The 27,063-nt window shown below is 47.5% G+C and overlaps 1 protein-coding gene across 1 annotated transcript in view; it reads left to right on the top strand.

Annotated features, from left to right (window-relative positions):
• The window catches only part of LOC119404030 (uncharacterized), a 71,301-nt gene that overhangs the window by 18,220 nt on the left and 26,018 nt on the right, over positions 1 to 27,063 (top strand). Inside the window, exons 3-20 of the mRNA XM_037670655.2 lie at positions 427 to 587; positions 1,099 to 1,347; positions 1,851 to 1,997; positions 4,233 to 4,428; positions 7,141 to 7,381; positions 8,180 to 8,345; positions 9,245 to 9,412; positions 9,923 to 10,072; positions 10,519 to 10,663; positions 13,095 to 13,378; positions 14,591 to 14,710; positions 17,217 to 17,548; positions 18,232 to 18,414; positions 19,817 to 20,087; positions 20,612 to 20,753; positions 22,338 to 22,444; positions 23,549 to 23,708; positions 25,538 to 25,896. Coding sequence (XP_037526583.1) covers positions 427 to 587; positions 1,099 to 1,347; positions 1,851 to 1,997; positions 4,233 to 4,428; positions 7,141 to 7,381; positions 8,180 to 8,345; positions 9,245 to 9,412; positions 9,923 to 10,072; positions 10,519 to 10,663; positions 13,095 to 13,378; positions 14,591 to 14,710; positions 17,217 to 17,548; positions 18,232 to 18,414; positions 19,817 to 20,087; positions 20,612 to 20,753; positions 22,338 to 22,444; positions 23,549 to 23,708; positions 25,538 to 25,896 — 3,581 coding nt within the window. The remainder of the gene's footprint in view (positions 1 to 426; positions 588 to 1,098; positions 1,348 to 1,850; positions 1,998 to 4,232; positions 4,429 to 7,140; positions 7,382 to 8,179; positions 8,346 to 9,244; positions 9,413 to 9,922; positions 10,073 to 10,518; positions 10,664 to 13,094; positions 13,379 to 14,590; positions 14,711 to 17,216; positions 17,549 to 18,231; positions 18,415 to 19,816; positions 20,088 to 20,611; positions 20,754 to 22,337; positions 22,445 to 23,548; positions 23,709 to 25,537; positions 25,897 to 27,063) is intronic.

Here is a 27,063-nt window from a genome sequence, read left to right as displayed (position 1 = left end):
GCTGAGAAGCGGAGAACGCTGTGATGGCGGACAATGTGTTGTGCGGCAGAGTGCATCGATTCATCTCAGAGAGCTCACCGCAGAAATACCTTCGCTCGTGTAGCGCTCTGTTTCCAGCGAACGGTGTCAGTGGGCACGCTGAGCGAACACATTACCGGTGAAGTCATCGGCGAGCGCACTGCTTTGGCGCTCATGCAGTGATGTGCTTCCGCTGATGTGCTTCCCGATGCTTCCGCTTCTCTCTCCCTCTCGTTCGTCCTCCATTGTGATATTTCGCCTGAACGCGAAACGCACGAACGAGCGCTTAAGATCCGCGCTCTCAAAGAGTCTGTTTATGAAAGAAAAGAGAGACGACATGCGCAGTGTTATAATGCAGTGCATATATACGACTATCGTAACGCTGCTGGCATTTCCTCAACACCGCAGACGGCCGCAAATTTTCCTACCAACCGGGCACGACCTACGTTTACGACTATGCGTCTACGACCGAGACAGCAGTGCAAGGCACCACTTCTCAGAAGGTGGCCGTTCACATAAATGGCCAGGTCGAAATCGAACCACTTGGATCGTGCGACTTCTTGCTACAGGTGAGCAACATTATCACACACATTTGCCAGTAGAAGCAGAATTGGGCCTATTTTTTCTAAGAGGAGCCAGAGATGTCAATATAAGGTTATTACGAAAGCTGCGGAAAAGCTTTCTCATTTATGCTTCGATCTCGTCTTGTATGCATAAAGGAAGACCTCTCAATAGAATTCTTCGTAAGAGAAAATTCTACTCACTCCAGGGCGTATTTCAGAAAGCATCGCAAGACAAGCGTAAATAATACTTCCGAGTGCAAATCAATGCCAATTTCAGCAGTTACGCTAGTCCGCACGCATTCACTGTTGTGTCAATTAGCTGGAGCTAAGCAGCTGCAAGCAACGACGATATCGCATCTCATTACCAAAAGGGCAATACCAGCAACCCAGTATTGCCGTCAACAGTATCGCATTTAGATTAGCTGCGTTCGTGGTTGGCTTGTTATCGATGTTCCAGCGCGAACAGTGGATATGCGTTTCTCGTATTAATCTTTCAAGACTCTTTCACGGTACGCAGGTGCGGGGCACCACCCTGGAGGAAGAAGACCCCGCGCGGCCTGGACAGCGGAGACCGTCGCCGAACTTGGCAGAACTGAGGGATGTCCTGGAGCGCTACCCACTGCGCTTCTCGTACCAGGACGGGCGCGTGGACAACCTCTGTCCCGCGCAGGGCGAGACACCGCGGGCTCTGAACATCAAGAAGGCCATCCTGTCACTGCTCCAGAACAGCATGAAGGAGCTGGAAGTCAGCGAAGACGTGACCGAGGTGCGTGCTTGTGTGTGAAGCTGCAACGGCTCAGCAGTTAACCAGTGTAGGCCCAGTTGAAGACACTGCGCTGGGGAGAGAACAAAACTGGCGTTCATAGAGCGCATGCGCATACCCACAGAAAAGTTTATTTTCTGTCAAACAATCTTATGGGCTATTATAGGACAATGCAGAAATACAAATATCAGTGGAGGCTTGAAGTTATTCGCAATGTCGCTGTAGCCAATGTGCCATCACTTGACATGGTAAGATCGAAGTCTCCTTGCAGGTGCAACAGTTCCGTTTACATTTATTGCTCGGCCATTGCTTATCATTAATATGATCTAGCTCAAGTAGCCTATTGCCTCTGTTATTGTTCCTTGACGTGTAAAGGCTCTCTATGACACCTGTTCTCGAATCGCTGTGCAAACGGGTATGTGAGAGGGTTGCCACTTCATTTCTATATTAACTTCGTGCCATATTTCTCGCTCTCATTGTCCTAATAAAACCCTTCTTTCATCTAGCTGGACATCGCTGGCAGGTGTCCCACGATCTACGAGACGCTACCCAAAGGCTGGTCCTCGATGAGCGTTCGCCGTATCAAGGACTTGTCTCAGTGCAAAGACCGCGAGAGCGCCATCACTGCGCTGCAGGCATCGTCATTGGAACACGTAAGGACTTCTCACGAAAACTCGGAGGCAGGAACCAGTCTTGGCACGTCAACTCATTAGTAGTTGCCACTGTAACCTTAGCTCGATCAATATTGCGTATGAACAAAGCTTATCTTCGCTAAATTAAGGTGCAACATTAACCACATCAAGCGAGAAACGCGAACTATATAAACGTCGTCCCTATATCTACTCGTAAGAAGGTATACGGCAGGATATAACTAACGCAGCTAATCGGCCACTCACAATATAACACGTATGTTCAGACAATGTGATTGATGCTTCTGATCTGCTTTATTTTACTACTTCGTGTGCATCTGTAGTTTTCACTTGCGGTCGCCTTCTTGAAAGCAAGCATACGCGCGCATTGTGGTCACCCTTGCTAACTGTGACGCTGCGGTGATTGGACTGCGTTGACAAGAAGGTTATTAATGTGATAGAGCTCAGCCATTCTTATCAAAACGCTCGCGGCAGTATTACTACACTGTACTCGATCATAGTATTACTAGCCTGGGCAAAGTATTTCTCGTGTCACACTCACACGGTCCGGCGTACGAAACTTCAAGATAAGAACGCCACGCCGCGATTCTGGACGTGTTTTTTTTCTTTCATTTTGCTGTCGGACACTGTTATTATTTCAATCATAATAACACGTAAATTTTTTTCACGGGTGCAAACTTGGCAACTCCTACGTTCTTTGATAGAATTGTGCCACGGGTTAGTGCTGCTACAACCGCTTTTTGAATGGACCTATCTCCGCCGCCTTCTATATTAAATTCCCTCCCTTGGAATGGAGACACGATAGCAACGATGCAGTTCGAACGTGAAACGTGTTGGCAGCGGCTACGTGTGTTGCTTTGGTCACGAGGAGTCCGCTGTGAATGCCGATTGGTTAACAGTTCGTCTTGCTCAATTTGACTGAAGCAGGCAAAGAATTGACTCATTTATTTTTTCATTCGAAAGTACTTTCTGAGTGGACGTTTCAGTCGACAAATGAAGATAAAAGGCAAGAGGGAAGCAACTTGCTTTATGAATATATGGCACCCCTAGAGATCTTACGGTCTTGGCTTGCGTGCCAACAGTCACTGCGGCAGTGACTGTTGGCACGCAAACCAAGACCGTAAGACCTCTAGGGGTGCCATATATTCATAAGGTTACCCACAGCCTCAAGAAGGTTGCGGCAGGCACGTATGGTGTACCACTCGCCTGCTGGGTAAGCGGTGGGACGGTGCGAGACCGCAAGGCTTTGTCGAGGAAAACGGTGCCCTGTATACCGGATGTCACACACCAGTGGTGTACGAGATCCCCCTGACGGGCGGCAAGTCTTCTGTCGGACAGACTGGACGCTGTGCTAATATCTAAACTAGGGAACATGAGCAAAATATAAACAAAGATAATGAACTTGCGCACTGCAAAGTCTACAAGAGCAAATCACGATTTCATAATGTTAAGATTCTGGGTAGAAGTAATCAACAAAGGGCTCGTGAATCATTTGAAGCCTTTTATGTTCAGAAGTTGGATGATGCGTGTATTAGCGAACCATCATTACAGATTAGATTCCTTGAGCGTTGGTTGCCCCGTTAGGTGCGTTGTTGTTGTAGGCGCATACGTCTTGTTCGGTATATATATTCCCTATATACTGACAGAAATAAATTCAATTAGAAGTGCCGCCCGTGTCGTCGTCCTCGTCTTCTTCTGTCTGCGTCCTTGCGGCGGCAAATATGCTTTCAAACATACGCCAACTAGGCCACGAACAAATTCTCCTCAAGACATCTGATCAGTATTGATATTAGAAAGTAACCTAGCTGGCCTTGTAAGCTACCCTCAAACTAAGGTAGTTCCTCGATTGGGCTCATCTCAAGTATAACCAGCTTATCGCTTCTCTTTGTTGGTTAGAAATACCAACGTGAGGCCCACACATAACACAGTCTAGAGGCTACTTTATGGCAGACTCATGTGTTATTTATACTCAGTCATAGCGCAGTGCTTATACTTTGCTTGACGGTATATCGATGCCTTTTGTAGATCAGGGTCCGAATTCACAAAACCTCTTTCGTAAGTGCGTCTTCCCATTGGTTAGACAGGTTCGCTAATGATACGTCCCACATTATGATTGGCTGAAGTATCTCCTTGGCAAAAATTTTCAGCCTGAGATGTTTTTGTGAATACGGCAACACGGGCGTAGCATATCGCTGTTGCAGAACCGGTAGCCGACTTGCCTGCTGCGTTTTACCGCAGAACCTGAGATCTGCGCCTGTGGTCAAGGGCCGCCAGGAGTGCAAGCAGGTCTTCCAGAACGGCCTCGTCGACAGCGTTGAGTGCAAGGAGTCGCACGTGGTGCGCCCGTTCTCCAAGAGCGAGAACGGCGCTCGCACTGACGTCACGCAGAGGCTCAACCTACGCAGCCAGCGGAGGGCACAAGGACGACGCTCAGGTGAGCCTGTGTTCTAATACATGTCGAGCCCTGTTGGTTGCACGTACTGAAGTTGAATGAGCCATCTCATTAAAATAATTCAATTTCAGTAGCTAACGAAATTCAGCGCTAATGCAAACTATCAAGACAGTGCCCGATGCCAAAGCTGTGCAGTATGGTGGTACGTTGCGATATTATCTTTTTAGCATCTGTATTTCTGCATCGAGATACGGTTGATGATGTATTTGGATCTCAGTAGTGAAATACTTGTACGACGTATCGATTATATCGCGATAATGTGCAGGACACGGGAATCTCGCTAGTTATTTTGTCGGAAATGATTTGACGTATTTCCAAAAGTTAAAGGAATACTCTTTTGTGTTAAGCCAGGCAAAGGCGTCGCTCGGCAACACAGGGAGGGCGGCGAAGGGGCACGCACAGAATGGCCCAGGTGGCACAGCACCCGACGTCACTAACGACAGAATCGCGGAGGCAGTATTTTCGGCCTCTGGAGACGAAAGCCGCCGTGTCTCCAGGCCGGTGCAGCACCCATAATATTTTTTTCGGGCGGCCAGCAACTTGTCCATAGCTCTCCCCTGTATATCTGTAATCCGGAATTCCATTCTGAGTATCTCGGCCCAATCCTGCCCGACAGGAGTGTTTCCGCATCACTGAAACGTTAATATGCACGCGTATTTTATGATCATGCTTATAACATTTTTGTATACAAGCGTATGTATATTCATATACGTAACATTATTATTCTGGGCAGATTCGCATGAACCGGTTGTCCTTTTTCACTAGCCCAGGTGTCGTGTCTCTCTGTTCAGCAAGATGGTGAGTTGGGCTAGTTGGTAGACGTTCGTCTGCCAAACAGCCCAAGTAGCGAGGCTTCAAGTGAACACCTCAACCGTGCCGCGAGGAAAAGAACGTCTGTGCGCGTGGCATTAGCCTTTTCAAGCTCTCCTAGAGCGCGTGCCTACAGCAAGTGCAGTTGTGAAGCGCCCACTACGCCGTAATTCATCATATTAGAGTCTTTTAGCAAGTTACGGAAATACGGTACGCAAATACGGTAAGGCAGTACGGTACGGCTCCTCCTTTCCCGGTCGTTGAGCGGCCAAAGCACAGCCAGCGGGAAAGGAGGAACGCTACCGTACTGCCTTACCGTATTTGCGTACCGTATTTCCATGCCGTGCGCCGCTCATCGACGGGGCCTTCGCCGCTTCGCCGATGTTGTGCACTGTGCCTCTAGCTGTGTTTCGCGGACCCGTCCCTGAACTCCCGTGACCGTTTCCACATCTTTCCTGTCCTCTTTTCTCTTCGTTGGATGGATGTGCCCCTATCACTTTTCTCTCTATTTTCCTACTATTCTTTTATTCCCTCCTTACCCCCTCCCCTACAAGGCACTGCGCCGTGTCGCCTATAGGCAGACAGAAATTAGGTGCCTTTTTCCTTTCCTGAATAACCACTGAAGAAGAAGAACTTGCTAAAAGACTCTATTGTGATTCAGCGAAGTACCCGCTACGCGTCCGTAAAGAATACGCGCCGATGCACAAAATTGTTGATGCTTTTTCTGATGATTATTGTTCAATTACGCATGAGCGCTTTGTAATTGGTTGACCTTAAACTAACCACTCGTTGAGCAATTCTCTTGGTGGGACGCCTGGCGCAATACTACCCTTCTACGAAGCAATATTACATATGTTAACGACACTCCTCGCACTATAATGACGCTTGTATGGGGTTTTTTCGCCGAAGCAGTTTAAAACACCGGTTGGCTCTGCGGAAAAACACCTAACCGTCACGCAGAAGGCCTAAGTTCGGTTCCCCTCGAATGTAATATGTTTATGTACTTGTGTCTGTATCGATTCACGGACAACGCCGATTTTTCGCTCATAACCAACGACACCGAAGCGGACACCGACACCGAAATTTCTGCGACACGGGCTATTTGACGCTATCGCGTTAGAATTACAGTAGAATAGCTTTTGCGTGCAAGGTATCCTATCCTAGAAAGAAAATATGCCTGGTCATTTACTTTTAATGCGACGAGTGCTAACATGTGGGCTACGTATAGTATCCTGCCACGAAGGTTTGAAAGATATATGGTGAGAGCTTGCGCGCAGCACGTCAAGAACGGGCTAGGCCTACCTGAGGTCCGGTCAGGAGTTATGTTGGGATTAACAAGTGTCACTGGTCAGAGGGAGGAGCTAAGGTCCACGCACCGATTGACGCAACAAAAAACGTCGCCGACGATTACGACACTCGCTAATGAGAAAATTGAGCGCAGCAGGATTCCGGCGTTGCGCCTCTTTTCGGACCGTTCCTTTAACAACAACAAAACGCTTCCACCTCAGTCGCTGTAGAGAAAGAAAGCGTGAAAACCGATCTCTCGTATATCTCATCTCACCGTGCGACGAGATACAAAGTGGCACGCTCAAGTATCAACACCTTCGTAACTTAAACAACGCCTGAATCTGATTTTTCAAACTTGTGCTAGCCTTTAGGCTCAAATTTTCGTATTAGGGGGTATCTTAATCGTCGGCGACTAGTTCATCTCTGCCTGATTGATATGAGAAGCTATCTTACGTGTGCTTCTTTTTTTACTGCTTTAATAAACATTTCATTCAAGAACTTCCGCATGTATGAAATAATTTGCCATTCCCATGCGACTTTTTATCTGCAAGTTTGCCTTTCTACGGGCTCTACACCATTTGGCGTGTTTTCATGCAGCGTACGCTTCGGAAACCGAAACTGACCTTTTGTTCGACCATGACTACGACGTCGAAGAGTCTTCTAGTTCGCTGCAGCGTGCCGAGAATGCACTGCGAGCCATCGCCGACTCAGCAGCAGACGCTGTCCAGTCTTCCACTCCGGGACTGTTCACTGAACTTGTGTTCAGCCTGCGCAAACTCAGCACTGCTGACTTGGAAGCCCTGTTTCGCAGAGCAGAAAGCATGTCCCCCAAAGCCAAGTAAGCTCTCGCGCAGCATTACACGTTCATTACATACGATGAAAGTGCAAATTATTGAGCCGAATCTACAATACGAACCAATAACATCAAACATCCTTGAACAGGAAACGTCACGTGAGGCAACGTTTCGACAAGAGGACTTGTCTTCGTCTAGGCTCGAACGAAGACGAGTTCTGATGTCGAGACGTTGGCTCTCGTGACATCCGTTCTCACGCTAAGACAATCGCCTTCATTCGAAGACTAGTGTCGAGAAATTCTCACTTGAAGAATTTTTCTTTAAGCCTGCATGTCCACCCGAACTTCTGTGTTATTCCGACAGCTACATAATCATTCATGTTTGTCTCACGATAACTCCGTCCGTACGTCAACGGAAATGAGTTAATGAATAAAACGTCCTGTTGGGCGAGTTGGTGATCTATCACAGGTGATATTTTTAGCGCGAAAGTGGAAAAGAAAGAAATATGCACTGTGTTCCTTTCTGCTCTTCTCTTCTCTTCTCTTCTATTCTATTCTTCATATTTCTTTCTTTTCCCCTTTTGCGTTAAAAATGTCGTCTGTGATGAGTAAATCGGTTCATAATGTTCTCGCGATAAAAATACCCTAGCGCATTAACATCTGCGAGCAGTATAATGCAGATATGCCATTACAACATTGCGATGAGAGAATAGCGATGATGCGCATAAGATTCGCTACTATGGCGTGTAATTGTGTGTGTATGTGAGCGCGCGAGGTGCAGTACAAATCAAACCCGTATTTCGAGCAGCGTGCGAAGTTTCTGGGGGAACACCTGTTTTCTAGGAAATTTTTCGCGGACTCCCTGCCATCTGCCGGAAGTCCTGCCGCCATCCGCATGATGACCAACGCCATGATCTCGGGACAGGTCGCCGGAATCGACGCCGACGTTTGGCTCACATCTCTGGCGTTCGTGTCCAAGCCTACGTCGGAAATGATCGAGCACGCACTGGTGAGTGTGCTCTACTCGACAGTCGCGCTCTTGACTACTGGAACGAAAAACTTGAAGCCATTCTACTGCGCGAAAATGGGTGACCAGCGCAGCTGACAGACGCAAAGTCTTCTTTGAGAGTTTTATCCTAGTCTGCAGCCTTCCCGGGAATGCTGTTTTCGGGCGGCACCGGCGTTTTATCTGTAACTTTTGTCAGCAGCCCCTTAAAAGGCGCATGGTGAAATGCATGTATGACATGAAATTTTCGCAAAGCGATAATTTTTCTAATGCCTACAAATATACTAGGCGGTTACATTGCCGACGACTTTTATTCTACGAGCACCAACGAAACCTTCATAGAAATTGTTCTCTCACGTCCGAGTTAAATGTCTGGAAGCCAATGGTCTTGTCATTTCCCGAAGTAAGCAAAACCAAGCTATCGCTCGACAAAGTTGGCTTAACTGCGTTCAATCACTTTATATTTCTTACGCGTCTGACTATAATTACGGCTTATTGTCTCCTCACATTTTTTTTCTCTTCAAGCGGGTGAGCCCGGCGTCTCTTTTAGTAGAAAATTACTAGGCCGCCAGCATATGGCTATTTGTAGTGCTATTATATGTTTATACATAAATACTAATAAAAATGACATATTGCTAGTAAAATGACACATAATGTTATTGCTTCAGGACAGAAAATAACTAAACATTATTCGTTTCAAAGTGGAACACACTTAAGCCAGACCAGTTTTTGTTTATTGAGAAGTATGTTGGAGGAATTGTAATCGAATGTGACTGACGTAACGCCTAAAATGCTAGAGGAACAGAAATGCACATCAATATTACGCATTATCCTAAGTATGAGTGTAATAAGTCAGCTGCGGATGAATGGCCTGATCTTGCTCCTCATTCGCAACCACGCAGCCTCTGCTGAAGATGGAGCGATCGCAAGCCTACCTCGGAGTGTCGACAATGGCGTACACCTATTGCCGCAACAACGCCAACTGCGGCTCAGACCGGTCCATCAAGGAGCTCGTCCGCGCTTTGTACCTGACCCTCGGCGAGAACTGCTACGCTCGCGACGACCACACGGTGAGCTACACGACAAGACGCGATTTACACAACGAGGTTACACGAGGCACTTGGTTTGGCCAGGATCAGGAGAGATCACGTGAACCATGACAGGACGAGTGAGATGCACAACGTCGTGTGCACTTCCATTTCAGTGCAATAGCGTGGCTTTAGACTCTGCTGCAGCACGACTCCATCAGAACATCGACATTTCAATACGGAACCCACTTTCCCAAGCCAGTTATGCCTTGTTCCTGGCCTCAATTTAGTGGGCTGTCCTCGAAAACATAGCGCCTAATGCTTCGATGCTGACCCTTATACACGTCGCCTCAAAATTTTCGTGAACAGTTTTGTGAAAAGCTGAGTAGTAGGTTTTACTATAACGGTAAATATATTGAAAACATCAAGTTAACAGCATAAGTAGCGTGTTGTGTGACTATGGCTAAGGTCCCTGCTCTCGTTCGCAGAAAGTCTGCAAAGAGATAGGAAACAAAGAATGAAATAGTTCATGATTGCTCGGTCCTTGTGCAGACGCTGATGGTGCTGAAGGCTCTGGGTAATCTGGGTCAGTCCGAGGGTGCAGAGGAGATTCTCTACCGCTGTTTCCAGAACCCGCAGCTCGACATTGAGATTCGACTGGCCGCCGTGCAGGCGTTCCGCCGCTTCGACTGCGACATACCGGTAAGCGCCAGTGCTGTTTCGTCAACCGACACGCGAAAACTAAGTGTTAAGGCGTTAAGCAGCTCGAAAAAACAAGACGGCGCACACAGGAAGGAATGGCAAGAACAAGCGCTGTAATAAAGCTCTCAGTGAATTTGGTAAAGTTTGTATTTACTTTACGGTGTATTTTACTGGTTACTCGTTTTACTTTTTACTCTTGAGGGTGAAAAATTATAGATCGTAAATAATATGCGGGACTAGCCGCAAAACTAAACACTTCCCGCACGTTGTCTCTACAAACCATGCGGCAACCTGACCAATTGTTTAGTTTCAGTTTTCTCTCCGTTTCACTGCGAAAAAAGTAATTGCGTAAGAAGTTCCACGATGTGAAACTTGATGACGCATGCTCGACGTCACCACTGCTCGTTTCGTGCTGTACGACTCTGAAATGAGTGCACCTCGTGCAGCGCAACCAAATGCTGAGCATCTACCAGAACGTGCACGAGAACGTCGAGCTGAGGATTGCCAGCTACTTGGCCGCCATTCGCTGCCCGAGTAGCCCCGTCATCGACGCCGTCAAGGAGACCCTCCGCACGGAATCCATCAAGCAAGGTGCGATCATATGTGTCACTTCGTTGTCTTAAGCGGGGATGTCTCATTCAAGAATTGCCCGCGGTGGAGGTGCGATCATGTAGCTTGCTTTTCGCGGCACTAAATTGCAAACGAATGCTTTGCACTCGGGTACACCGATGCTTAGGTGAAAATGGCAGACTGTATTGCTTGCGCAAACCTACAATAGGAGACTAGCATAGTTCCGACCTTTATTGTGCACAAATTGTTGTGGTGACAAGCTCACCGGAATCTGACATTTCACGACTGACCCCCGTTGTTCGGCATTCTGTACACACTCCTCAAAACCAAGATGAGCCGATAATCGTCCTTGCGGTCCACCTACAAGTGCGGATGCTTATTGCCATTGTTTTTATTTCGCACGCATTATCATATCTTCAGATTTGGGACACACACTCCAAGATTAGCAAAAGCGCCATTACACGAACTTGTAATGGCCTCTATACTTATTTTCACACTGACTTGCGGGCGTTGGTCATTACCCTCTCTTTGTTCAGTGCGTTTCAGCCGGCATGTTCGTTTTCTAGGATATTAAATAGCTGCTGAGATTAATTTTTCGACCACGTGCGAACAACGCTGAGCATCTACTACCAGCTAATTCAGTCGACTGTGTTACCGAATAGTTTCGTCTCGTATGATAAGCTTCGCGGCGCTCGCAAAGAAAAAGTTAAATTTTCCCGATAGATACCTTTGCCCTAGTTGGTTCATAACTGCAGTAAAAAAGCGTCAAAGAACACAAGAAACCAGACGGAAAGAAATTTCACGTACTACACAGGGCGCACTAACAAATGAACGTTTATTCAGTGGATGCGCAGAATAAGTACAGTCAGAACTGAATAAACAGAACATAGGAAGATACAAGAGATATGAGACATGGCCAAACCCACTACGCGTGCAAAACGGGTCCTAAAAGAGATGAGACATCTTTCTCTGAGAGCACAACAACCGGCGTGCTGACACAGGGCTCACCCAGCTTTTATTTATTTATTTATTTATTTATTTATTTATTTATTTATTTATTTATATTTATTTATTTATTCCTAAGACGTCACCAATCTTCCTTCTTTACCCATCTGTTGATTTGGACATGATTCTGGGGCTTTGAAATAGAGGTGCGCATCCGCAGTCCCTGTAATTAATACCTAGATGCCCTGACACTACTTGTTGTGTTGTACTTATGCTCTCTCAATCTGCCACTTAGGCATCTTCAATCTTGGCCTATATGTGGCGCGCCGCAAGCCAAAGAAAGTGCGTAGACCTCGTTTTAAGCCCGCTGTACAAAACCTGTCGCGATGCTTCTCAGTGCGCACCGATTTCTTATCTCCTTCATTAAGCGCCCTGCACATTTGTGTAGACCGGTACTTACCTACGGAGCAGAAACCTGGGGGCTTACAAAAAGGGCTCAACTTAAACTGAGGAGCAATGATAGGTGTAACCTTAAGGGACAAGAAGAGAGCAGAGTGGGTCGGGTAACAAACGGGTGTTAAAAATATCTCAGTCGAAATCAAGAAAAAATGGGCGTGGGCAGGGCGTGTAGCGCGTAGGCAAGATAACCACTGGTCATTACGAGTAACAGAGTGGATTACAAGAGAAGGCAAACGCGCGAGGGGGACACGGAAAATTAGGTGTGCAGACGGGATTTACAAGTTTGCGGGTACAACGTGGCAGCAGAGAGCACAGGACCGGGTTGATAGGCGGAACATGGGAGAGGCCTTTGCCCTGCAGTGGGCGCAGTCAGGCTGATGATGATGATGATGATATTTGTGCAATCTTGTCGGGTGCGGTAAAAACCACTTTTACTCCCGCTCTTTCCGAAACATATTTTCAAGTTATGCAACACGAAATGTATGTATGGAATAGCGGACGCATTCTTCGTGCATCCTTGTGCTTCAGCACGGTTAGCGTTAGCGCCTTGCTTCTTCAGCTTGAATAACATTTCTGCGACAGCAGACAGAATTCCCTGCGAGTACCCCGCGTCAGTTAGGTGACTAACCTGGTCGTCGAAACTACTTCGCAGCCGGTGAACACATGATTTGTTCATGGCATTGTCAAAAGATGATCAAACGATACCGCGTTTTATGAGCTTGGAATTCGAAAAATGAAACATTAAAACCAGTGTTCTTTTGTTTTATTTTTGCTCTAGGCGGGATATGTAATCAGACCGCGTAGCACAAATCCAGGGTCTGGTTCAGTATAACAGAAAGAGCTTCGTGCAGTTGTCCCTCAAGTGTATGGCTACCTTTCATTTTTGTTCTCACCGCGCTCCTGACAACTTCACGCATGCATATTTTCCTAAGCAAGTTAATGCACGTAATAATATCGCACCACGTATATAGCTTGCGGCTGTCTCAGCGGGGCTCCCTTTTAGTCCCGCGTGCAGTGTGGTTCATAGGTGCCACGCCTTCCCTCGCAGTCGGATCGTTCGTCTACTCCCACATTCGCAACCTGGCCCGCGAACCGACTGCCTACCAGGCTGAGTACCGGGTCATTGCCAATGACCTCTCGCTGAGGAAGCGCTTCCAGCTGGACTTCCGCAAGTTCTCGCGCAACGTCCACTACCGAATGTTCTTTGACCCGCTGGACACGGGCTTCGAGCTGGACGGCGACGTGGTCTACACGCCGGACTCCTACTACCCGCGGAGTGCCCGCGTCTCCACTTCGTTCGACATCTTCGGCAAGAAAGTTGATCTCTTCGAAGTAAGTATTCGATATGTCATCAATGGCAATCAGCTGCTCTACCTATAATTCCGGGTCAGCCGGAATGCCATAAAAGTAAACCTAAAACACCACGCAGTCGAAAATATATGTAATTAGCAGGATGTCTGCTATAAAGGCAATCAAAGAATCGGCTTAATAGATAGGGCAGTTTCTCTTGTTGCACGTGCCCATAGGTTGCGCTGAGACGACGCCTTGCGCGGTAACTTAGCTTCGGGTTCGACTGACCGGCACGTTGATAACCTGCCGGTCCTTGCGTGCCGGTCGAGTTAAGCTCGAGAGACAAGTCAGAATTTTTATAACAAGTACCCGTGACCTCACTGTGGCACTTCGAGAAAAGAAACCATATTATGCACAGGGGAAAGAGCTGGCAAAGTTCAGCCCTCGAGCGGGACATTTGTTTTATGCACCCGTTCGTGCGTCGTCGGCGTAACCGAGCGAACGATTGCGAGGAAGGGAGCAAGAAAGCGGACACTTAATGACAGAGATAGCGGAGGGGCAGAGATGGCGAAATTACTCCTAAAAAGTCATTAGTTTACGTTACTTATTACAATTACGATTTTATCAAAATGCATTTAAATTACAAATTACAGCGGGCCAAACGCAATGACAATACACATAGTACAACTTTTCAAAAGTAGTGAAATTACTTTGAAATTACTTCAACAAAACATCATCAACCATGCACAATTCATGTATACTTTATTTATATAATGAACCCTCAGAGATGTTTGTCCAGCTTCCCACGCTTGAGGCTGGCACTCAGGTGAACTCGTCTACTCTACTTTTCTTTATTGCTCAATTTTTTCATGCCAATAGTCAGAAGCAATTCGGAAAGTAATGAGTCATTTTCTTGAAATTACTCGCTTCAAGGAACTCATTACATTAGAAAATTACCAGCCCACAACAGTAATTCATGAGATCGCTCATTACAGCGAAAAGTAATTTAATTACTGCCAAGTGCGCGAGTACTCTCTCTGCGCCGCCGTTCGCCGACGATTGTGTGGGTGTGCAGGCAGCGCGTCCGCCGATCGCAGTCAATGTTTACTTAAATAAGCCGCTCGTTGATGTGATCCACCCTAGGCCTAGGCTTGTACCGTACGTGAACGCATAAGGCGATAGCGATCATAAAGGAAAAGTCACTGGCTTTGTTCGATGACAGGAAACATTATGTGAACGTGACGTCTCCTTCAGGCTGGAGCCCGTGCCGTGCACCTGGAAAAGCTCATCGAGCAGTGGATGCCGAGCGACAAGAGCGAGGCTCGTGGAAAGAGGACCATCACTGACAACAATATCGACGACCTAGACCGAAGGGTTAGTACAACCAATTGCACGTAAGCCGCATATCCACACAAGTGGGTCTATGCACTGTCCGTTTGAGTATCGGCTACAGCGTGAGCAGTAGTGGGTCGTCGTCTCTCGCCAGCCCAGAACAACATATTACGCGTGCACAACTTTGAGCAATGCTTAAGATCCTCCTTGGAGCATTTGAAATAAATGCGGCGCAGTGGCATCTCTAATGCTTGCAATTTCATTTTCATATCCACATGCGCGTAAGATTCACATCCTTCCAACGCTGACAATTTTGAGATATCTGACTTCGCAGTTACACGCAGATGACCAAGTACCCTTGCGTTCATTGGCATAGCCAATAGGGCGGGAGGATGTGGGGGTTCAACCGCCCATCTCCACTCCGAAATTTTTCAATTTTGCATATGTGTATACACACGTACACACATAGGCGTGCGCATGGTTCCCCATCAGGGGTGGCGAAGGTTCATCGCAGCGCCCCCTCTCCCTACCAAGTCAATGTATGGGGCACACTTTGCGCCCCCTCCCCCATCTTAGGTGTCTAGGGGGGGCGCCCCCTGCCTCCCCCCCCCCCCCCCTGTGCGCACGCCTATGCGTACACATACAAACGCACGCGCGAACATACGTAAAGTGTGGTTGAAGCCCCCTCCCCCAATCCCCTTCAAAAAAAAAAAAAAAAGTTCTGGCTACGCCTTCGCCTGTTTTGTGCTGCGTACTTCTGCCTAGCGTACGCATGCTGGCCACGTAAATTAGCCAGAAGCACGTAACATCACACCGTGGTTTAACGTGACCGACTCGACAAAGAATCTCACTTCATGCAAAGCTTTCGTGAAGCCGCAGGGCAAACCCTTAATGCTTGTCCGCTTGATACATTGGCTACCATTACTAGGCCAGAAACCGACCAAAGAAGCATACGAAACCCCGAGACCCAGCCACTCCTCCAGGCTCCATGCGCCGTGATGAAAGACGGGTAGGGCGACGCGCTTTTACCGCACCCTTAGGCCCTTTGTGCGCCATCTCGTGATTGAGTATACAAGCCTCTGTGACGCCGAAGCAGCCCAGATATGAGCAAAACACCAACTGCAAATGGTATCTATAAAGAGGTCGTCGAATGTAAGCTGGAGGACGTATGCGCTATGGCCGAGCGGTCTAACGCCTCGTGCCGCGGAGCCAAGGGTCGCTGATTATATGCCACGAGCTTGAGAAATATCTTCTTCCAGACTATTTTTGTATGTGTATGCATATACACGCATACAAGAAAAATCATGGCGACGGCGACAGGGAAAACCCGCCGAGATTGTATATATACTTGCTATCGAAGTAAAAATAAAAGACGGTTTCGCTCCACCGAGAAACGCACTATCATGCGAGAGCATATCCGCGATAGGTGTAAGGCAAGCAGTTGTTTAACCGGTCAGTTTTCGGGCCACCCAAGCTTTTAGGGTGAGCCAGGTCAATTTTTCGCGTGATTTTGGACATTGGACGATGGAGACAATTGTGGAATTAGAAAATTTTATTTTGGGAATGGACCACCCATATATCGGAAGTTGGCCGATTCCATTTTGGCCGCGGGCTAATGCAGTGGCAAGAACATTCTAAGTGTATTTTGCGCATGGCTCTAGCCAATTTGCTCCCGAGTCCAACTAAACTTATCAACGGTCAAATATGATCATGGTCACTTCAAGCTTGAATTTCGGAGAATGGAGTGTTGGTACACCATTTGGCGAAAAAGCGCGCACAAAAATCAGTCAACAAAAAAGAGGAGGCGACGACAGGAGCGCTTGTGCCGTCGCCTCTTCTTTTGTGTTCCCCGTTCTTTGTGCGCGCTTTTTCTGCAAAAGTCGAATTTCGACTGGGGCCATGACACGTCCTAGACGGGCGCAATGTACCGTTACGTACATTGTCATTCATATCCTGCAGGGCCATTGCGAATTTGAGCATTGCTTGTTGAACTGCCATGCCTATCCAATCCCCCACCGAGTCCCCCTGAAGCCTCGTTTTATTTCATGACGTCCGAGAAATTTTGATGGGCGGGCTGGACGTCCAAGTTAAAGGAAAGCCAACCACAACGGCGCCTCTCAAAGCGAAAACTTGTGCATGCAATCGGAAAACACAAGTCAATTCTTACGAAACACTGCATCCACCGTCTATACAACTAATATATTAATACAAAAGTTAGGTATAAGCCAGTCCCACGCACGGGCGATTCTCTCTCAATAATGTGCACAGCATCGTCAAGCAGTATTTCTACTTCTAACGATGCAAAAGATGTAGGTGGCTAGAATAACGCCCTAGTGCAGACATGAAATTTACAAAGCTTTAACAGAAAAACACAAAGGTTGGATTTTTCGCAGGAGGAAATGCGAACTAATAGTGATGTCCGATATGGTATTAGCGAAAGCGGCCAAGCGGCGGCTACAAAAGTTGGGAACTAAATGCTTTGCGATTTCTGACCGTTTTTTGAAGATCGCCATAGTAACGGTCGTGTCTGCCGATCCCTTCTTTGTAGTTCGCCATCAAGTCCAAGTACAGCGGCAAGCCAAAGGCCTCCGCGTACGTCAAATTCTTCGGCAACGAGATAGCTTCACTGCAGTTGGCCGCAGCCGGCACAGCGAGCCCCTATTCCGACCTCATGCTTTGGCTCTCACGCCTGTCCGATCCCAAAGGCGTCGATCTGAGCAAGAGCGTCCTCTTTGCTGATTCTACTCTCACGGTTCCTGCCAGCAGTGGTCTTCCGCTTCGGGTCTCGGTGAACGGCTCAGCTACCGTCGCGCTCAAGGTTGGCGGAAACTCGCAGTTCCGCAAGGGATCCATCGACATCACCGGACTCATAAAGCCCAGGTAAGCCCACACAGACCCCCACGCATGTCGGATTGATAGGTATCGCATCTTGCCCGGGCATGCGCAGATACGTTTTTGCGCCTACCTCCTTTTCCACCGCTGTGCGCCTATTCAGCGGTTAGTCGGCGTTTCTGGTGTCTCTTGTGTCGGTGTTTCCATGCCCAGTCTTTTAACGTTGATACCTGCCAACTAGCTCATCTCTCTGTTATTATAACTGCGCACATGAAGCTTACTCTCTATAATTAGCGAATAGCATGCGGCGCAAAGACAGATCCGCCGGAAGATATGAGACGCGAAGAGCACCAAACTGGCCGCTACTTTTACGTCACCAAGTATGCTGGCAATTTCTTCTTGGGTGTCTTTCGTGAACTTGCCTTCCCACCAGCTCTTCCGTGAGCCATCCATTAACTAGTACAACATAGTAAAGTGCATATTTAAAAAAAAATCATATTCTTCAGAGTGTTACAAGTTGTGTTTTTGCCCACTTTAATTTCTCTTGCACTTATTATAGTTACTACACTACCGTTGAAGAATACAAATAATGTCCCCTATATGTCTTCCTTGGCGTCACTGTAGACTGGTTTCGACATGTTGTGTCTAACAACAACAACAGCAAAAAAAATCAGCCCTTGATCGATTCCCTATCGGGCTGCTGTAAGGGTCGTTCTCTTCTGAACCCGCAGCGGTGCCGTTCAGCTGGCCATGCTCATGAGCGTGGATGCGCACAAGTCCACCTCTGGAGTTCGTATGGTAGCCACCATGTCCTCCTCCTGGTCTGTGGATGGCTCCCTGCAGATGCAGCAGGGCCAGGCCATCAAGGCCAGGCTCAACATGCCGGAGAAGAAGATGGAGCTTATTGACGTCAAGTGAGTCAATCAATCAATCAATATTAGTGACGTCAAAAAGGTTTGTGACAGCGAAAGCTGCGCACCACAGCCCTGGAATCAGCGTTAAAATACGAAATTTGGAATAAACTCAAGCAATAATAAAAAATAAAGCTTGGAGGACACATGAGCATCGCCTTCAAGAGTAGCACGCGATAGCGTAATCGGTCCCCGTTCGCATCGCCTTCTCAATCGCTCGCCTGGTTTCGATTCTCGGTGGACACCTTAACGCTGCCGTGCCGCAAGCAAAGAAACGTCTGTGCACGTAACATTGGCCGTTTTAAACTATCCAAGAATGCCTACTTCAAGTGCAGTTGCGAAGTGCCCACTACGCTTCCGTAAGGCAACACGTGCACCTGCGCAGCCGCACACGTTGTTGATGATAATGATGAATAATTATGCCTGTGCGCTTTGTAATTGGTGGGCCTCTAAACCGACCACTCATTGCGCAATTCGCATGCTTCGATGCCTCGTGCGATTCTACGCTTCCGCCACGCGATGTTAGATGCGTTAATGAGTCTCCTCCCACGACATAATTGCAAAAAGGAAGGACTGCGCAAAAAACAACCCTCGCGCGGCAGGGTGTGAGGCCAATAAGACTGATCAGCAGAGACTAATCAATAAGGCTGATTGCACTACATGACATTCGTATAATTTTTTTTTGAAACAGTTTCAACACTGCTCTAATACCCTTTTAGAACACAGTGTTTGAAACTTCTTTTCCTTGTAACGCTTGTAGTACGCTTGTAGAGGCGGCCTTGAGCGTTTTGTTCGCTATGTATATAAAGTAGGCAAATTTGTAATAAATACGATGAAGGAAAGACAAAGCTGGCGTCGCTCTGCGGTAGAACACTTAACTGCATCACAGAAGTCTTGGGTTCGATTCCCACTCGAACCGAAGATATTTATTTCTTTGCGTCTATCTCAAATTTTCGCTCACGGACAACGCTGATTTTTCGCTGACCACCAACGACGCCGGCGCTGACACCGGAATTTTTGCGAAACGAGCTCTTGAACGCTATCTCGTTAAGATCATTTTCAATCGGAAAGTTCGCCGTGCGACGTGAAACGTCGCACGGTGAACTACTGTACGGGCTGTACATGCATATTTCATTTTTAACGAAGCCCAGCTGTGATGTACGGCGTCTGATATCCACTGTATATGCAGGATTCCCTGGTGCTGCAATTTTAAAGTGCGTAATAATTTGGTACACAGAAGTGTATAATCATGAAGTGTTTGTATAATGTACTACCCGTATTTATCATGCCGAGCGCAAACGGTAATAAGAGCCCCTGTCGTGCCACAAAGCCTTTAGCTCCTCTTTCTGTATAAGAAAGGACTTAACTTGAAGTGAATAGCGCTGAGCGGTCGTCGTCCCCGCAGGAGCAAGATATTCCTGGTGAACGGCGCCTCGGAGCTGGAGCACCGCAACGAGCCGCAGAAGAAGCTGGAAACGGAGGCGTGCACGGGAGCCGTCCTGGAGCGCACGTTGGGCGTCAGGCTGTGTGGTCGCGCCGAATTCCCGGTGTCGAGCCAGACGTACCGTTCCCCCATGTACCCGTTCAGCGGCAACGCCGAGCTCAGCCTGAATCTCATCAAGGCTGACCCGACCCTGACGGCTTACGAATTCGAGTCTAGCTGGACGAACACCAAGGTGAGCGAATCACACTCCAGTCTAGCATTTGATGCTGCAACGTACCCCACTCGTCTGGAAAAAAAAATTCTGCATAAGTGTAGTATTGAGTAACATGCAAAAAACAAAAATGGAGAGGTGAGCGAGATAGAATGCGTTATGTCGGTACGTGGCGAAAACGTTCGTTGCAAGGAATCTCTGCCCAAGAGCTGCGTTTAGGACGGAAAGTTGGGCTAGTGACTTGGATAAACTTGGAAAGAGACATTTAACTTCCAGCGCAGGAAGAAATGTGTAAAGATAGCGCGTGGAAAAAGGACCGGACAGGTAGAACGCCTACGGCATGCAATTGACAGTTCAAGGCATCAAGTCCGTAGCAGTCTCTGCTTTGGCTATACGCACTTAAAGCCGATTACATACTGCTGCGACTCACTAAGCGAGTTGACAGCTTTGTCGAACGCTCATCTCTTTTCACGAAGAGGCCAGTACAGGTTTTGGCGCCTCTTACAGCGGTGCGGCATCCTTATAGTGTGAATCATTTCAAACAGGACCTGGTGGGTGCAGTGCTCAGCATCAACACTCCGGGAACAAAGACGGATCGCGAGATCACGGCATCGTTGCAACACAACCTGCGGGATGGAAGTGTCGCGCTCAAGATGAAGGCGCCGTCAAAGAAACTCGCTATTGAAGGTGAGACGAGGAAGTCGGTCCGCTTCTGTGACTTAGCGCACAATATTCATTCGCTGCTTTATTCACAGCGGTACGCGCAATTGCCTTTTTTTGTCGGTGATTCCTTCAACTTCCTTCAGAATCGTAGTGTTATGCCTGCCTGCATAATAATGCACTTTCAGTTTTGAAATTGGTACATTGATACTAACCACTCAAAACAGGGCCTTAGCCAGGAGTGGGGAGTAGGGTCTCGGTGTCAGAACCTCTTTTCCCACGACATTTTCTGAGCGCTGCATGCGCCCTCCTCTTCTTTCGGCCTTTTTCGTGCATAGTATTTACGCACCGCATCAATATATGAAAATGACTAAGATATTGAAAATGGGGCCAGCTTAGCTTGCCTCGGCTTTCCCTTGAAGGGAAGGGCTCTGAGGTTTTTTCTTAATTCGCACGCCAGCTATTGCGCGCATATTATTGCGACAGCAGTTACATGGACACTCCCGGCGGGCTTTCGCCATAGCCGCCATGTTCCGTACAAAGTCCAAATGGATAACATCGCCCCGCGCGTCGTGCGTTCTACGTGCGAGTAAAAGCGCGCGAGTGCTGCCGGCGAAAGTGGCTGAAGCAGAGGTAAAACGAGCCGGCCATCTCCGTCGTGCGAAGGACGCACGCGATAACATGGTCCCACGAGTGAGGGCTGCCGTCGATGGCTCCTCAAGCAGAAAGGAAACGTAGGATAAGAGCCACCGATAGTCCTCGATGTCGCGGAACCAGGATATTTCTGTTGACATTTGGTCGCTTCGTAGGACACAGCGTAGTTGCACATCAAAATAAAAACGTCACGCTGCACTTTTGCAGATGCTTTTGGTGTCGCTCCTCCTTGTTTTTTTTTTTTTTCAGTATGGAAAGTACCTTACAGATTTTTTTTTCTTGATAGCCTACTTGAGACGTGGTGGATTTACTCTTTCGATTCTTATCCTTGCTGTCGATGCGGCGCGATTTGGTATAACCGATTCTCATTCTCGGAATGGAACTCAAGTCCTCAACCTATTCATCTCCGCTGCAGTCAAATTTTAAGTGCACTGCTTTGGACCCCGTCGCAATGTCATTGGTGAAACGTAAAACTTACTCGTGGCGGCTATGTTTTGACATGGGGAATGTCAAAAGGTTTTTACATTCCCCATGTCAAAAGGTTTTCATGGGGAATGTTCGTTGGTTATTCTGACTCACTTCATTTCATACAAGTCAATGATTTCACGCACTTTTCATTCAAAACTATTTTAGTCCGCGTTCCAAAACCGATAACTGAGGAATTTTACTACAAATGTTTCGAACACCAATGTGACGTAACTGTGGTCCATGTTACCGTCAAGTTCAGCACAGTTTTGGTTTCTGAATCTGGCCCATACCGAAAATGCCCCTTTGTTTGTCATTCCTTTTGAAATGAACCTCATTAAATCACGCAATGGTGCTAGATGTCGCTCTAGTGATGACCGTTAAATAATTCATGTATAAATATCAGCCTCACAATTAGATTTCTTCAAGTCTTCGTCAGAAATCTTGCGTGGCGCGATTGTAATACATTTGGGTATTTCCCGGGTTTTTCAGGACGATACAATTTCGACGAGAAACTGAAGAAGTTGAACCTGCAAGCCCAGGCTGACGATGAGGCTTTCTTTCAACTCATCACTGAGCTGAAGGCAGATGCTTCCTCGGTGAGTGCTTCTTCCAATAGTCTTGCGGCTGCAGAAAATTTCAGCGTACCCCGTGTTTTCTATTGTTCCTGAATTTGAAGTAATGAAATTTTTGGCAACAGAAGCCGCATACTGGAAGGTAGGAGTAACTACACGCAAAGTCACGTGAAATAACGGAAACGATCACACAGCCGTCGGTCATCTGAATGGCCGCATAATGGCGGAAACACAGGGAGACGGAATACTTACAGGCAATGTGGGCCTGGAGGATCAGAAAGGAAGACCGCGCCCTGTGTGTAGTGTTGCGCTTCCTACGAAGATGGATCTTTATCCAGAACGGTAAAAAGCGTGCTGTCGTACATTTCAAGAGTTGTAACCAAGCTGGCGCGCTGCTTAATTGCCGAAGCAAGAAACTTAGCGACGACGCAGTGCGAGAAGCACTCGGCGGGCACTGAAGTTCGTCTCCAAACTTGCCATGGTTGACGCTTTTGTGCATTGATAACAATGCAAGACAGTCGAGCCCATTTCTTCTGGCTGCGTTCCAATGTGGTGCTCATATCGGCTGCCGGAGCGAGCCAACGCATGGCTACGTCACGGCGTCTCCTGTGACAACAGAATCCAAATTGAGAGCGCCTTCGCGAAGACAGCGACCCCTGAGAGCGCCCGTCCTGTCTATGTGTTTCTTCGTATCTCAGTGCGGTCGTGATTTTGGCGCGAAATTAGCTATTGAACCCTGACAGAAGTCATTTCTGATGCTGCATATGTCATCAATGAAGGCCAATGCAAAGTTGTGTGAATTTTATCCTTGCATGGTGATGATACATGCCGCTCTTTGTTCTCCCTGTATTTATCCGAATATTAGCCGATTTCTACTCTCCTGCAGGCGGAATATTCCGCTAACCTTACCGCGATCACCCGAAAGATTCCATATATTTGACGACCCACTCAAGGCTCTTCCTTGCTTGGCGGATTTTCAATGTCACTGATTTATTGATTTATTTATTTAAAACTCATGAACTTAAACACTTTTTGTCATTGTTGTCAACAGCGCCACATGAACAATGCAGTGTCACAGTTTATCTGACGCACACGTGTGAGGCGCTGAATGGTTTGCTTTCTTCGCAGGGTCAGGACGGAATGAACAAGTACACGCACGTGACCGACGTCACTTACCGTGGCGAAAAGATCGTGCTCATCAACGGCCAGTGGGCCGCCATCCAGGGACGCAAGTACAGCGGCAGCGTGAGCCTCGAAAAACTCACCCAGCAGCCGGTCGAAATGAAAAGTACGCTCCTCGTCTTGCGTTTTAACTTCACAACGCAACTGCCATAATTTCGGTGTACGCCGAGAGTGGTAACCTAGAGCACTAGTTTAAGTGCGGCAATGTTAATGCCGCGACGCCTAGAGTAGCGTTTTCGACGGAACCGAAGTGTCGCTTGCCGATAGCTATGGGCGAAACTTCCGACACGCGTAAGGCCTTCCTGGGCGACTCACAGGCCGCGTGAGCAAACTCTTCGACGATGTACTTGGAATGTAGATCGTGCGCATGAGGCGAGGCAGAAGGTCGTCATTCCAGATGGACGAGCAATGAACAAATGGGCAGTAGGATGGGTCGTAAAATGCACGGCCTTGACGTGGTTGGCGCGATGGTAAAACGTCTGGTGTGAAATTTCATGTATATGTTCCCTCAGGTAAACGCAAGCAAACAGAGAACAAAAACAACAACATATCAGGTAAACTAATTAGTTAGCTTTAGTTAAAATGTTCCGGAAACGCTGACGATCGGTGATGTCTGCGATGAGAGCAGGAAGGCTGTTCCAATCCTCGCGGAGATCTGCGAATGAACTTGCGGCATACAACAAAAACAAATTACTATGCTAATCAATGTATAACTTCAATACCATTTATTTATTTATTTATTTATTTATTTATTTATTTATTTATTTATTTATTTATTTGTTTATTTATTTATTTATTTATACAGGCATTGCGTAAGGGGGGTAATGCAACAAAGTGTTTACAACGTGTACAGCATTTTGAGAAACCATTCCATAGGTTTCTGGCTCTAAGGCCCTCTCCGCAGGCGAAAATAAAGGTGACCAACTCGTTTAGTTCTCATTTGTGTCAACTGCTGCATGATCGTTGAAGGACTGCTTGCAGAACGAGCCAGTTATAATAGTCACGTTCGGTTGTTTCAAGGAATCCTCTGCAAAATAGGTTACGAATTATTGCCATTGAACGCAACATATAGCTCCTTTTCAGTGGGCCTCACTGTGATACCCAATAAAATACAGCGCTTTTTTTTATAATTGTTCAGAACACCAGGTATCCCTTCAAACATAGCTTACAATCGCCGGAAATTTACAAGTAATATGTTAAGCAACTGACAGCACTGTTTTCTGATATTAACCTTGGAACTCGATACCTGTTAAAACCTACCATAGACTAACATAATTTAAACTCCTGTTGAAGAAACATTTATCCCAACTGCTAAATTAAACTTCCACCCGCCGCGGTGGTTTAGCGGTTACAGTGCTCGACTTCTGACCCGAAGGTCGCGGGATCGAATCCCGGCCGCGGCGGCCGAATTCCGAAGGAGGCAAGATTGCTTGAGGCCCGTGTACTTAGGTTTAGGTGCGCATTAAAGAACCATAGGTGGTCGAAATTTCCGGGGCCCTCCACTATGGCGTCCCTCATAATCATATCCCGATTTTGGGGCGGAAAACCTCAACAATTATTATTATTAAATTGGGCTTTCAATATCTAGCGCTTTTTTTTCGTTGTTTTCTTTTATTTTTCAGTACTAGACGATGTTCTGCTAATTAGTTCGTGCTTCAAACGTCATACATTTCATGCAATGGCTCCGGTGTTGAATGGGGTCGCATTTTGTTACAAACGAAATGCAGCTGCCATGGCCGGGAATCGAACCCGCGCCCTCGAGCTTAGTAGCGCGACAACCGTCTAAGCCTCCACGGAGCTGTTCCAATACCGCACCGAACAGCTGTTTTCTTTATTGCGCGCTGCCTGATCACGCTCGCCTCATCAAATATGTGGCAATTATAATTCCGAAGAAAGCGAGCCTCACAGGTTGCGATGTCACTGATCGTGTCGCAGTGGACCTGGACCTGACGGACAAGCGTCGAGTGCGCTACGAAGGCTCCATCCGCTCGTTCTTCGTCAACGGCGCCGTCAACGGCTACACTCAGACGGGAGACAACTGGTCGACCAAGGCTGACGGAGAGTTCAGCATGATGGGCGGTCGCGTGGAGAAGGTCGGCTTGACGGCCAAGTTCCGCGACCTGTCGTCGGGCTCGCTGGCCAAGTACAGCGGTGCGGCCTCCTTCCAGAACACCTTCCACCCGGCGCTCAACACGGAGCTCCTGTGGGACTGCCAGAAGACTGACGGGCAGCTCGAGAACTCGCTTCAGATCCTGCGCGGCGAGGGCGGAAAGAAGAGCGGCAACACCATCAAGGTATGTGCTCAAATCGCAAACGACAAGCCTAGTGGCAAACCTTGGATTAATTCGTTCAACGTGGGTTTCACTGACGTTTGTTTAAGCACACGAGCGTCTTTGGATATGGCTCCCATGAGATCGTAGCCTATACATATGGCTAAGAATCAAATACATGACCGAGCGCTTGGCACTAAAGTGCTCAATAATAAATAGTTCTATGAGTTTAGCTTGTGACTATTGCGAAGCAGATAAAAATCCGGCAGATCACACGCATTGTGGGAATTAATTTCATGCGAAGCAGTCGGGGAGTAGCCGCCTATGCAGGATTCGCTTTGAGTGAAGCGTTACGAAGTTGTCTGACGTCTACACGTAAATTGAGTAGTTGCCTGTATATCGTGCGCTTGCCAGGCACGCCGAGTACACCGGCGTGTAAAGGGTGGCTCATGCCCCGACGTAGCGTCGGCACTGACGTCAGAGCAGACACGTCAGTTTTATCGCCACGAAGTGCACGCTACGGGGCGATGATGGGCATATCGTAAGTAGCGGTCGAAGGCACATATTCGCGCTACGCTTGGCTATAGCTTGAGGAGTCATGGATATATAATGTTTGTTACATTGATACAAAGGCGGATAGCGACACTGCGACCCCAATTGGCGTTGTGCTGATCTTCTAATGACCATTCTAATCTTCGAACTGTTCCTCATCTAACCTATAAACAGTGAGCATTGCCAGATGCCTCAAAATGCAAGTTGAAGAATTCGTGAGCATGGGGTGTCGCTGAATTTGTCGTTTCGAGAAGCGGGCTTGTCTTCTTCAAGGCCGCAACTGCTTTCCCTAGAGCTGTGTGTATATCCTTCATACCCTCTCCTCCAACCCACACAAAGGCGGAGGCTAGGGCAAGCGCGAAAACGCGGGTGGGGAAAGATTAAACCCTAACAATTATTATAAGAACTATTATTATTGACAATATTGCATAATTATGTTCCACTCTACTAATATTGCAACCTTTATTTTGTTACTTTTTGTTTCATGCCTTATTAGACGTGAGGGTTCACCTAGTTGGTGCGAATTATTGATGTGCGACACACCTGCGTGAAAAAAGAGAAAGCACAAGCCTAACAAACAGGCCGGACAAGGCACTACGTTAATTTCACTTGTCCTTCGTCTTTTTTCGTGGCAATAAG

This window comes from Rhipicephalus sanguineus, chromosome 9 (genome assembly GCF_013339695.2).
Source record: "Rhipicephalus sanguineus isolate Rsan-2018 chromosome 9, BIME_Rsan_1.4, whole genome shotgun sequence".
Taxonomy (NCBI): domain Eukaryota; kingdom Metazoa; phylum Arthropoda; class Arachnida; order Ixodida; family Ixodidae; genus Rhipicephalus; species Rhipicephalus sanguineus.
The sequence above is the reverse complement of the archived record's forward strand: the minus strand, read 5'-3'. Positions and strand labels throughout refer to the sequence as shown.